This window comes from Electrona antarctica (assembly GCF_951216825.1).
Source record: "Electrona antarctica genome assembly, chromosome: 1".
In the NCBI taxonomy this organism is placed as follows: Eukaryota; Metazoa; Chordata; class Actinopteri; order Myctophiformes; family Myctophidae; genus Electrona; species Electrona antarctica.
Window position 1 is genome coordinate 23,132,985 of NC_136806.1, and position 13,836 is coordinate 23,146,820.

Genomic DNA, 13,836 nt, shown 5'->3' on the forward strand with positions numbered 1-13,836 from the left:
CATAAAAAACAAAGCAGGAGGTGACAGCAGGAACGACATGATGTACAGTACAGACTGTACTGTACAGTAGTCCCCTTTCGTTGACAAAGTTGGAATGAAAGTAATTCTTTAAATGTCAGAGTTGCATCGTGTTCTCATTTTCCGAGAAACCACTTTGGTTCTCTGGCTACATAATAATGAAAAGATGAGAAGATATTATATTTACAATCTTGAGAGCTTTTATAAAATTACCATCGGCAATTTTCTCTCTTATTTCAACCCCTTATTTTTCCAAATGAGAATAAACACTAATGCTCGTTGGCAATGGTTTTAATACAGCACTGTTTGTCATTTAAAGCACAGCAAGCATCAAAGTACCGGTATAGTAGGCTATAATACCCATTCTCCCTGTGCTTATAGAAGCCCCGTTGAGCGAGTGAGGTTTCATTAGAATTGTTTGTTGCTATTTCAGCCATAATCTGTTGTCAGTGTAAAGGACATTTAGTCACGTTGACAAGAGAAACACAGAGAGTGAGAGAGAAGCATGGAGGGTGAGAGGGGGATTTAATGGACAGTGCAGTAGATTACAACACGGCAACATCTGCCCTGAACAGCATTGTGCAAGCAACCTTATCCCCCTTTTACCCAAAACAGGGGACAACATGGCAACGCCAGTCTGCTTGCTCTTAGTGTGTGTGTGTGTGTGTGTGTGTGTGTGTGTGTGTGTGTGTGTGTGTGTGTGTGTGTGTGTGTGTGTGTGTGTGTGTGTGTGTGTGTGTGTGCGCGACACGCACGCACGCACGCACGAGAGAGAGAGATCTTATACATTTATTTTAGCTATGTGTTCATATGACAGAAAATTTTGAATTCAAGAATTTGATCTAAGTATTCGCCCATGTAGACTGTAATTCAAGATGTTCTAATCTCCAGTGTGATGACTCAGCTATGCACCCAAAAGGTGACTTTCTTTCTGGTGAATATAGGTATATGCGGTTTTCTGTTGCCCATTCTTATATCAATTAAATTTGTATGAATTGAGATTGTACACCTTCACATTGGCCAATTAATAGAAAACTACAGAAATAAACCAAACTATCATCGATTTTTGAAGATAAAGGGATTTTGTTTTGCTTGACTCTGGGGCTCTCGCTCAGACACAGTGTAAATCTTTGAAGAGTGTGATAAAAGAAGAAGTGAAGAAAAAACTGTAGAGTGTGAGGGAGGGAGAGCGAAAGTGAGGATGAAGTGACACGTGCACGCACGCACGCACACACGCACGCACGTGCACACACACACACACACACACACACCAGGGCAAGGGAATAATTTGTTTGTTTGTGCAGGGAGAGATTAAGCATGACTGAGTCTCCTTAGAGAGAGACAAAGCTCGTTAAGAGGAGGAGAGACACACGGCCCAGACTGCTCCGTGTGTGTGTGTGTGTGTGTGTGTGTGTGTGTGTGTGTGTGTGTGTGTGTGTGTGTGTGTGTGTGTGTGTGTGTGTGTGTGTGTGTGTGTGTGTGTGTGTGTGTGTGTGTGTGTGTGTGTGTGTGTGTGTGTGTGTGTGTGTGTGTGTGTGTGTGTGTGTGTGTGTGTGTGTGTGGGAAGCCTCCTGCATGACTCTCCTCGCCACTGTCAATTCAAATCTCCCTAATCCTATTGGTTTATCCTACGGTTTAGTGCCGTCCGCCTTTTCTATGCTTTACCCTTTTCCTTTTATTCTGTCTTTCCATCCTGACATATTCTTCACCTTTCCTCCTTCCTTTATCATGTTCATTCATCTTTCCTTTCCTTTCAGTTTATAGTCTTCAGTAGCTCCAGTAGCTTTCTTTGCCTTATCCATTCTACTATTCCTCCCCACTCCCCCCTTATGATAATTCAGTCTCCTTTAGTTGTTGTTGTTGTTGGGGTATTTGTCACTGTACATTTGCACATACAAGAAACTCATCCTCTACTTTTACCGAGTTTAACAACGAGGAGTGAGCACTATTAATACAGCGCCCGGGAGCAGTATAGTATAGCAGTATAGACTTTGCAGACTGAGGCCTACCAGTGTTCTGTTCCACCTCCTCTCCTGTATAAATTATTTGAATATAGCTGAATCAGTTGGGTGTGCTTAATTTATTTTACCTCAAATTAGCATGTTAGCATGTCCGGTAGCTCAGTCGATAGAGACTTTTTTTTTATAGCAATTCTCTTTTTCAATCTTTTAGGTTGCTGTTTTTTTCCACGAATATCGAACATTTTTATGTATGTGTTGTGCTTTCCACACAACACATAGGCTGTCTGTGTATGCGTAGGGAAAGTCATGCGCATTAACACATCATTAAGTCATTAACACACACGGGTACACAAAAAACCCCACTCCTACTTATCTCAGGATACTGCTTCATCGGTTTGTCTTAAACTTTAAGCATCTGTGAAGTAATGTTTCTGTTTGTGTAAACACACAGGCAACCTCAGAGTACGTTTTAAAATAGCGGACAGCTTGGCGTATTTTCCGGAAGTGCATTATTTGTCTATGGAACCTGCATGGCGAACGATCAAAAACATGAATATATTTTATCTTTTGGACGACATTGTCCGGCGATAGCCAATCAAATTCATGTGTTGCTTTGTTTACCCTCCACGCGGAACGGTGATACGTTTACATTACAGTAATGACAGCAGGAACGCCCACTAGGAGATTTTTATCACCTATAGTCGCCTTTGTTCGCCTGCTGTTAAAACGTAGGGTCAGAGCCAGAGTTTTGGGTTCGATGCCGATCGTGATTTCGGAGAGTCCTAGATCACAGATTACATATGTTTTGACCGATTATTTTGGTAAAATATATATAAATACATTTTGAATGTCAATTTGATAAACAAATTAATGATAAACATCAATATGTAAACATAAGGTTTAATCCAGGTTGAAAGTAATCAAATTGGCTGCATATTTGCCAATACCGATGTCATCATAAAGTCAACTCATTGCCAATATTTGAGCCAAGCGAGCCAGGCTCTATTGAAAACATTTGGACTCAAGGCAACAATAAACTTTTTCATGGCCAACACGAAGATCTATTATTCATGTGTTTGGTATCAGGAAAAGAAAGGAGGGCTGGGTTGCATAACATGAACAGCAACTTCAAACTGAAATCTGAAGTCCTGCAACACAAGGCGGAACAACCCGAGCTGGAATCAACCCGCCGACGTTGTGCTGATGCGTGATTGATGCACTGCACAAAATGCTCGACCACTTCTGAGGAATTCTAGCAGTGCGTGTGATGTACAGGCAAGCGTACCTTGGATTCCTTGATCTTGACAGCAATAACCTGCTTCCTCTGACGGATGATTTCCACCAGCTCATCACACTCCTCCACCAGCTTAGTCTCATGCATGGCTGTGTTCACCTAGAGGACATACAAGAGAGACGGTTACGCCCGCTATGCAACCACATGAACCTCCAGTGTCCTGATTTAGTGCATGATTATATGTCCAAGTCCAGGTCAATCATATTTTGTTACAGAGGAATCGGATGTAGTCTTTCCTTTTCACTCTCTGGTGAAAAGTTCCACTTGACACATTCAGCATGGTAACAAATGCAAACAAAACATATTCTGCCAATATACTGTCTCTAGAAACAGCCTAGTATATTTAATTTGCGTTAACAATATTACTCATCTCTCAATAGTGCTAGAGAACGTCCATCAAAGATAATATAACATTTAGCTTTAGTTGTAGCAGTATAGTATTTGATGTACATTGTCAGAAGCTGTTTAGTTTGTGTTCTGTTCTGTTCTAAAATTGTTCCAAAATGTTTAGCCTGTCACACCAATCCAATCCAACTTTATTTATAGAGCACAACAAAGTTGACCAAAGTGCTGTACAATTAGGTAAAGCAGTTATAAAACACAATACAATATAGTAATAAAAACATATACAATAAAATCAAACACTCAGGAGTACACATTAATCACGGTTTAAAAGCCAGGGAATAGAAATGAGTTTTACACCATGCTACAGTATGTTGCTCTCTCACAGATCACAGAAGACACAGATGAAGATAATAATTATCTTCATCTGTGTCTTCTGAATGAATCAAGACTTTACTGTGCACTATAAATCCAAATAATGTATTATAATATAATACATTATTTAGATTTATAGTGCACAGTAAAGTCTTGATTCATTCATTTTTTCCCAGGGACTTTTTCCGGCAAACCTTTTCAAATCAATTAATGCTTTAAAGTGCTTTCAAATGCAATGATAACGTAACTTCAAAAACTCACACAATGATAATGAAAGCCAAACAATTCTGGCTTCTTTGAATTATCAAACAAACTATAAAGGTATGCTTTGGAAATAGGTTTAGACAGACATTGAAATTGGAAGGGAAACTTAATCTAGAGAGCCCAGGCAGGTGTGAGCAAGCTTATGAATGCACTGAATGTGTAACCACTTTGATCACTCTGGAGCATGTGATCCCTCCTAACGGGATTCAAACAGCAGACAAGCCATATTGGTGGTGTAATTGTGGAAATATTGATTTATTTATTCATGTAATCTTTCTCTCTATAGCCTCGAAGGCATGCAGACTATTGGGAGTAAAGATATTTCACAGACTGCAGAATACGGACTCAAAACTGGAAAAATGGTTCCATGCATCGTATACTGTACACACAGTATAGATAGAAACCCCATATCATTGCTCTGAATGTGGCATCATTTTACTTCTCCAGGAATTGCAATATGGAGAAACACATTGCTCAGTGATTTTGGTATTCTATCCCAAAACTCTTTAACAGACATTGCAAACAGAAAAGAAAATTTTGCCAACATTGTCTCACAATTTCACATCCCTCCTCATTGAAAGTTTTGAAGTATTGTAGACCACTGGTTCCCAAACACTGGGTCGGGACTCAGGATCTATTTATGGGTCGTGACAATTCTTTTATGGGGCTCTTTATTTTTTGTTTCCTACATTTTGTTTTTATTATTTAAAACATATAATTCAATGATTTTCTTTTTCACATTTCATGAAGAAATAAAAGATAAATCAAAGAAATTCCAGAAAACAATTGTTTAAGGAGTAGTGAAAATAGTTGATCTATAAGCTCACAACGTAGCGCGAAGTGCCACACTGTGATCTTGTAGATCTGCTATTTTCAAAAGTGTGGGTCCCAGGCAAACATCTTGAGCTAGAAAGTTTGGGAACCACTGCTGTAGACAATTTAGTCAAAGACAAAGAAGAGTCACCACTGCTGCTGACCATGGGAGCAAATATTAAGAAGCAATACCTGTACATGTTCCTATTGAAATAGTACAGTAGATACTTACAGCTGCATGGATTTTCAATGTTAATCCAATAGAAAACATCAGAGAAACTATAGATGGTTGACCCAAGACCGAGGCAATGCCTGTATAGCTGACTGGAGAGAAGGCTTTAATTGCTGACTGTCAACAAGAATTCTCTCTTTAAGTGTTGTGGACTTGTGGTGTGGTGTTTAATTACACCAAAGAATACAGGAGGGAAACTATACCAGTGCAGTGAGTGTGAGAAGCCCTTTCAGTCTCCTGGGAAACTTCTGTAAGAAGAGGTTAATGTAAGTCATGGCCTTTATTGAATGTGCTTCATATTTAATACTTTGACAGAGATAACTGGGGACACTTATTGAACATTACCGCTGTTTGGCATTCCTCTGTTGCACTTGACTAAACTGCAAACTGATTTGAAGTGTTTGTAAAAAATTGTCTAATACTAATGAGATATAAATCAAGAACACATTTCCAATTATTTATAGCTCCTCTATACACAGAGGCTCTTCCAGGTAATTTAATAAGATGTGGGGGCCTTTTCTTGCGTATGCAGAGACAATATTATCTTCCCAGTTATCCATGAATAAGATGGATGGATTAAAAATAAAATAAAAATAAATATAGCTGCAAGTAGCGATAAGGCGGGACCAAGCAGGAAGGCAATACGCAATAAGAACAATATGCACAATAAGCCATAGAAACATGGAAGACTGAACTTGAGAAAAAGAAGACCATGTAATTGTGACAGGGTTGGTTTTAATCACAGGATGGGGGGCAGGTTTCTTGAAGACTCATAGGCTGAGTTGTCAGTACCCGGATTTGAACCCATGACCTTGTGGTCCAAAGGCAAGAGCTCTAATGACTATTATGAGCTATCTGAACACAATCACTTGTTTCATTGTAAACAGCAAAGTCATCCAGTGTTTTTGATAACAATTATGTGTGTCCTGGTTTTTGGGATCATTGTCCATTACTACAGTCTACAGTCAGTGTGTTCGCTGTTTATGTGTTCACGTACAAACTTCTCTTCAACTGGGATTTCAGATAATGGTCCATAGATCCACGCAAATCTCTCAAAGATCCAGGCAGAAAATCAGGTATAAGCATTTTTCAAACTGCTCAAAATAGCAGAATATCTGAGGGCGGAGCTTACTGGTCAAAGTGACAGACAAAAACAATAAGGGACCAAGTCCCTTCAGGACTGCTTGGTCCCTTAATAATAATTCCGCCAGAATAGCAGGCCTTTCACACCCGGTCTGTTGTGAGTATCTGTCTGACAGCTAATGTGTGACACTTTGCACACACAATCCCAGGAGGCCAATGGGGAAGAACTTTTCAAAACATTTAACGGGTCCTTTGGCCTCTTAACTATTGAACCGTAGGTCATACAATACAATTGTTTCCTCCCTGGATTCTTTGGCTGATTCAAATAGGCCCACCCATTTGTGCTTGACAAGATTTACTGCCATTAGTTTGTGAGAGGGGCCTGTTGAGCATAATAATGCCACAAATCATGAATGAATCTGCTCCAAATCTGAATCACACATTTAGGGGGCTCGGTCTAAAGCCAACAGCATTTACACAAACACCCATAGCTTTTTTCCACCAAATTAGTAACAAATGCTCTATAAATATTTAATGTGACAATGACCGCCAAACAGGGTTTTGATACTCATTTGCCTGCAATTGCATTCACAACTTTGACTTGAGATCTACTTTTAAAATTACCAGCTCAACAAGATTTACACACCAAAAAAAATATTATCCCATTGCTGAAAATATGTAAAAAAATCAGACCAGTCTGAAGTGAGTGGTGCAACAGCGCTCCCTGTTGGTACTCTAAACATAGGGACATTGCTGTTCAAAATGTACCAGAGGGTGCTTTGGAATAGCGCCGCTGGCGTTACATATAAGACAAACGCACTTGTAATGGGAAATAAGATGGAACAAAAATAGTTGGTAGGTTTTTGGGTTCTTTGCCTCACACCTTTTTTATATAACTTTATAATGCTGCTGACGTTTGCTCACTTTTGAAAACAACGCATTGCAGTGGGGGTTGTCGACTTTGTAAGCCGACAGGCCCTTCTTGATGTCAATCAATCAAGTCACCTTAATTCAAGTGGCAAATGCCAAAAAACGAGGAGTATTGTGATTTTAGTTTATTTGTTTTGAATTATATATTTTTAGGGGAATGTCATGTGTTCTACCTGCACAGCCTTTGTGATCTACTTGTAGATCGCAATCTACCTTTTGGGCACCCCTGAGAGTACCTCCATGCGAACTGAAAAATGCAGACAGCTGCCCCATATGTCGTATAAATGCAGCTTCCTGGTGTCCTGGTGGCTGTACCCACGGCTGACACAGCCCTGTAAAATGCATACCGGCATGACAGGGGTGCACTTTTTTTGTGTGCAATTTGTTCTGTTCTGACCTACAGTAAGGGGTGAGGTTATTACTTTTTGGGGCTGTGAGACATGACCAAGCCGACTTGTCTTCATTTATGGCTTCTTTTATCTTACTAAACCTAAACCTAAACACGTGTGTTGTATAATCTGGTAAATGTTAGGTTCTTATCTATTTGATAAGAGAAGAGCCTCTTGTTATATCCAGTTTCATCCACATATTCAAAATGCAGTCACGTCAAATGTTAAAGTTTATTTCAAACAGAAGTTGAGACTCAAAGAGGCGCACGGTTTGGGATCCATTATTTCTAAATTGATTAAACTGTAATAATAGTATTAAAGTTAAAGACGTACCTTTCCAACCCTTCAGGTTGGGTCGTAAAAGTTTGTACATTGTGGACTGGTAGTAAATACAGCCCTATACATACTGTATATGGAGTATTTCAATAAAGACACTCTTGTCTTGTGTGATATATGTCCCCATCTGTACATTTCTCAGGGTTGTGATTTTCTGTCACGCTGAAGTCTACCAAACCACTTATGCGCCACAACCTTGTCCCACACATCACTCCCCAATGCTTATTACAACACTCACATGCACTTAAACCTCATTAATCTCTCTCTCTCTCTCTCTCTCTCTCTCTGCACACACACACACACACACACACACACACACACACACACACACACACACACACACACACACACACACACACACACACACACACACACGAACACACAATTCTTCAAAGAGCTGTCTTATGACTGCAGGTTAGTAATTGAGCAGGATAAATGCTCCCGTCTAGAATCACCATGGATTAATAAGTGAGCTGCTTGGCATATCTGAGTAATGGCAACACTCTATCTCCTCTGCATGCAGTCCACCTCCCCCACTGGCACTCCCTTTATGTTCTCCTTCTATTCAAACTACACACTGAATATCTAAAACAGGCGTATTGTAGCCCAAATTGTATGTCAACAATCAGAATCCTGCAGTTAGATCAATTTAATCCGGTAGTGGACAATTAACCAACAAGATTCACTTGAGAACATTTCTATCCGAACTTCACACAAACGTTTTTATTTATTTTACATTTCCAATACCAATTTGTACTTTTGAGGTATATTATGATCATTATATACCGAAACCACTTTAGCTGTATTTAAATGGTTTTTTTTTTGTGGCTTTCGCCTTTATTTTATATTTTTTATGGAGGGACAGACAGTAGGCTGACAGGAAATGGGGAGAGAGATGGGGGGGAAGACATGCAGTAAAGGCCGTCGGGATCGGGAGTCGAACCCGCGGCACACTGCCAGACTGGATTACCGGCCAAGGTGCCTGGACCGCTGAGCCACGGCCCAGAGCTGTATTTAAACTATAATAAAAATAGCAGATCTGCAAGCTCTATTTGAAAGTTTCTGGAAAATCTTAGGAATTGTTTTGAAAAGAAGAAGAAAGAAAATTAATTAAATGATAATTTGTACTTTTGAATAAGTATTTTAAAAAGCAAACACTCCTCCTGACTGTACTGTACAAAATTTGACTAGGCAACTAATATTTGACTAGGAGTATACTTTGACTTAAGTACTGGGATGGAGAACACTTATTAAATCGCAGCAAGCAACAAGCCAAAATAAAGTACATGTTTGAATGTGTGAGTAAGCACCACATGGATTGGAAGTGTGTTTTATAAGACCTTGCAGCTGCTGATGCTGTGAAGACTTAATACAGTGCTGAGTTACATTTACGTAAGAGCGTGATCTCCTCAGACAGACATGCCTGACATTACAGTACATCTACTGTAGGCCAACATTGTTCCTGATCTAGTCTCACATGGTCAGACGCATCTGTCTTTCAACATCAATTCCAGCAACGGGAGGGTCAGACTAGTCAGAATGTCTGGGTTTTGTCACAAAGAACTAAATCATTTTTAGGAGTGACTTGGACTAACAGAACAATTATGTCTGATTTTACCACTAAAAGTTGTTACTGCAACACTTGCAAAGTACTGAAACTGTGGCCGGAATAATTTGATAATATTACTGCAACAGTGCTAATTCCATGCGCCGTGTGAATAGGTGAAATGGTGCCAGAACTCATCCTCAACCTCTCCACATAATTTACATAGCTCTACACAACCTCTTATTTTGTCATCCCATAATATACCCATTCAAATACCAGATTCTTTTGGAAAGGGGTTTACAAATGTCTCCTGAAATAAAACTGTAACTGAAATGTTATGAAACACTGGAGACTGCCCACCCTCTTAAATAATTGCATGAACACCTGACTCATACCCCAGTAGAAAGCAAATTGAGGCTATATCCTACTTGATATGAAGGATTAGGTAGCCATGTAAGCTGTCTACACAGTGTGCCGTTAAATCAAATTCTACACAGTGGGTTCATAGTACATAAACCTGGACAGGTCTGGGCTAATGACTAGCAGCTCACTCTAAAATGGTATATGGTGAATTTATATAGCGCTTTTATCCAACGCGCTTTACAGAGATTGTGCAGTATACATTCACACACACACACACACATACACCGATGGCGGAGGAAACCATGCAAGGCAAAGATCATAGATCTGCACTGGAAACAGCTGAACAATTAACATAAATATAATAGGCAATAGAAATAAACTGTTACACATTTAATACACATTAAATGTGCTTTTTCCGCATTAAATGTGTAAAAAGCACATTTAATGTGTGTGTGTATTACATTTTAATTTTTAATACACATTGAATGTGATTTTACACATTTAGACCTAAGGACAACTCTACAAATGCCCTTTAAATTAGTACTTCTCACACTTTCAAGAAAGGCAGATGCATAAGCTTGCAGCGCGGCACGAACGCTAAAATCTAAAACGACACAGATGTTCCCGGTTTTAATGGGTTAAATGGGCGGAGCATGGCCATGTGCATCTGCATGATGCTTTTCATTATACTGCGGTACAAGGTACGCAACAAAAACGGCTGTATGAGCTTGTGAGAGAGAATGTGAGGAAAACACCTGCATGTCCCTCACACTCATCATCGGGTACAGGTGCAACCCACCTAAACAAAGCTGTGAGCCGCCTGATACAGAACAGAAGAATGCGGAATGCTGAAGCTGTGAATCATGACCATCGCTACTGCAACCCGGTTGCAAGCCACGCCATATAACAATGTTGGCTCACTGCGTGGACTGTATGGACATCTCTATTTTGGGGAGTGTTTGCAATGTGATGGCCGCCGGGCTATAAAAACAAAACAAAGCATGAAGGCAGAAGCCTCCTCCCGGCTCCCAGGCAAAAACACTTATCAGTGTGAATGCATCTCTGTTTTCAAAGTCCAATGGAGGGATAACAGCTCCCCAAAGCAGGCCCCGGAAGAAGGAGGCTGTGTACGCTGACACACTGCTTTTTGATCTTATACGCCAATACAGTTGTAGACAAACACAGAGGAGTGGAATTCAGGTCAATGTCCCAGCAGACTCTCTCTTTCTCTGTGTTTCTCCCACATATTGTATTGCATTATTATTGAGTGTTTGCTTCCATACTTTGCGTGTTTCTGGTCAACCGAATGGTTGATGGGTTATGACACGTTAACACTTCTCTCCCCTTTCTCTACTCTGCCTCCTTTCTCAATGCCCCTCCGCTCCAACTTCCCTTCTGATCCATCCCACTCTGGTCTTCTTTCCAATCCTCTACCCCTGCCCCATGTTGGGAGCTAGCGTGCACCAATGCTCTACTCTACTGCCTAGCCTGTAAATGCAGCCCCGCTTTGCGCGTTAATAATGAAGCTAGCCTTTTGACATCAACATCACACGTGGGGATAGCTCAGAGCACCGGGTGGAGAGAGAAATTCAGTTTCTTTTGATGATTTTGCTTAACAGTCGACAGCATGTTTTCCCTGTCTGTTTTAAATTCTTTCCAAATAATAAGTGATGAGATCCCATCGGTATTCGGCAACGTTGGTGGCGTCAGTATATCAGCATGCAGGCGGAACGCAGGAGGAGACGGATGATCTTTTCTTCATGTGAAGATGAACGGTTCCGTCTGTAGTAAATTATCAGCTATCACTTAATTTGATTTATGAGCAGCTATACAAGACACTGCTCATGGACCCTTGGGGAATGGCTTGGGGGGGAGCGGGCGACCTGGGAGGGTGAAGGTTGGGATTTGGCACGTGTAAGAAGAAATGAACCCTGTGCATAGTGAGGGAGCGACTCGTGCATTTGTCTGTTGCTATTACTGTCCTTGTCTGGGAGGAATTACATTGTGTGTAGGGAGTGTGTGTGTGTGTGTGTGTGTGTGTGTGTGTGTGTGCGTGTGCGTGCGTGCGTGCGTGTGTGCGTGCGCGTGCACGTTTGCGGTATAGCGTGTGCACATGACAGATGCAATGTTGACACCACTGCTAAGTGCTTGAGGGTTTCAGCTGGCTCTACTCAGCACCTCCCTTTAAATCACAGCACAGGCACAAATGAAAGAGGCCTTCAGCAGTGCAGCCACAAGACTGGAGAGGGTATCATTCTGCACAGAGGAGTGCAGGTTGACTCTGGAAGAGTATACGGTGGCCTGAACGGTTCTTCAAGGTTGTTATGAAATTATAGTGGTCAGGAGGTGCACGGCACGCACATCCAAACAATTCAACAGGTGCTCGAACAAATGAGATAAACTGAAGAGAAGGAGAAGGTCTGCACACTGTTTTGAATGCTCCCAAAATATTGTATTACCATCAAACACTCAAAAACAAAAACGCAACGTTTCGCTCTTTTTGGCATTTGTCAGCTATGATACCTATCCTTCTCTTCTGTTAAGCGTTGGCTGTACTAATTAATTGCCTTTTGGTAAGGCATACCAACATTTCACTGTTTCAAGTAAATGCTAGTTGCCACATATTTTCAATATGGGTATGGTATTGAACTGCTCAATTTAGCAATGCTACAAGTATCCCATTTTAAGCACACTGAGCTACCGCCAAGCTCAAAGCAGCACTTTACTGGGGGATAGCAGCGGCTTATATTAGGAGGTACAGTTGTACAATCAGATACGTTTTCCCATGGCATTGCTTCTTTCACTTCATTTCAACCTCATCGCTGCCTCGCTAAAGGATGTATGGGCAGATTGTTTCATTTCAACCTCATCGCTGCCTCGCTAAAGGATGTATGGGCAGATTGTTTTCTGAGTGCTGCTTTAGCAGCGCCACATTGTTGAATCATGCTTGTCAGTTTGGGGGAGTTTACATATTCTACTACATAACTACATATTCTGACAACTGAGTGCCTTATTACGGTTTCGAAGACTATTTTCGTGTTGTCGTGTTGTCTATTTTCGTGTTGTCTAACCTCAATGTGTCATCATAATGGCATCACGTGCACAAAGTAGAGAGGCATGCATGTTACTACTGTTTGGGACAACGTGACATTTAACTGTCCCCAGCACAATCAAATCTGGATGTTTAGACAAAGTCTAATATCTTCAGGCCCATTTGGAGTTTTTGTAAGAAAATAAATTAGACTGTTTCCCTGGTGCTGTGTAGCCCTTTTTGAATGCTCAATCTTTGATCAGCAGCCAATGAAGATGTTTTCAAACAACAGTGCTATTTTATTGCTAACGCAACCATTAATAAAACAACGAGAGGAAAAGCAACAGAGAGAGAGAATCAATTAATCAAGCAATGAGAGAATGTAAGAAAGATTGGATTCTGTGTGTATGTGACTTGTGCCGGGGGGCAATACTGGCAGAGCTAAGCTGTCTGCAGTCAATAACAGTGTCAGACCTGAGTGTTAATGATATTTCTGATCTCTAGGGAAGAGAGAAAGTGAGTGGACGAGAGTGAGTAACGCTATAGCCTCACAGCATTTGTGTCTCTCTTCCTCTCTGTCTCCTTCTTACTTCATGTCCTGCTATGATTTATTTATGGACATAAATGGATGAGCTGGTTTCTTGCTTTTGAGGGGCGCGCCGTGCTAGCCCCTTCAACATCTGGCTTTCAGAAATGACATCATGTGGGAGCCAAGTCTATAGACTTTTAATGTTTGTCTTTAAGCAGTAACGTCATGTGTCAGCCATATATATATAGCAATAGCTACGTATAGCAATAGCCATTCACACAAGTGTGATTTTTAAAGCCTCAAACGTGGACGAATGGGTACACAAGTTCT

The 13,836-nt window shown here is 40.8% G+C and overlaps 2 protein-coding genes across 4 annotated transcripts in view; one reads left to right on the forward strand and one right to left on the reverse strand.

The window, feature by feature from the left end:
* Positions 1-13,836, forward strand: part of slc16a2 (solute carrier family 16 member 2) — a 301,154-nt gene that overhangs the window by 180,927 nt on the left and 106,391 nt on the right. The window lies entirely within an intron of this gene.
* mid2 (midline 2) overlaps positions 1-13,836 on the reverse strand; it is a 109,293-nt gene that overhangs the window by 35,052 nt on the left and 60,405 nt on the right. For all 3 annotated transcript variants that reach the window (XM_079504231.1, XM_079504229.1, XM_079504230.1), the window contains one exon: positions 3,265-3,372. In XM_079504231.1, coding sequence (XP_079360357.1) covers positions 3,265-3,372 — 108 coding nt within the window. The remainder of the gene's footprint in view (positions 1-3,264; positions 3,373-13,836) is intronic.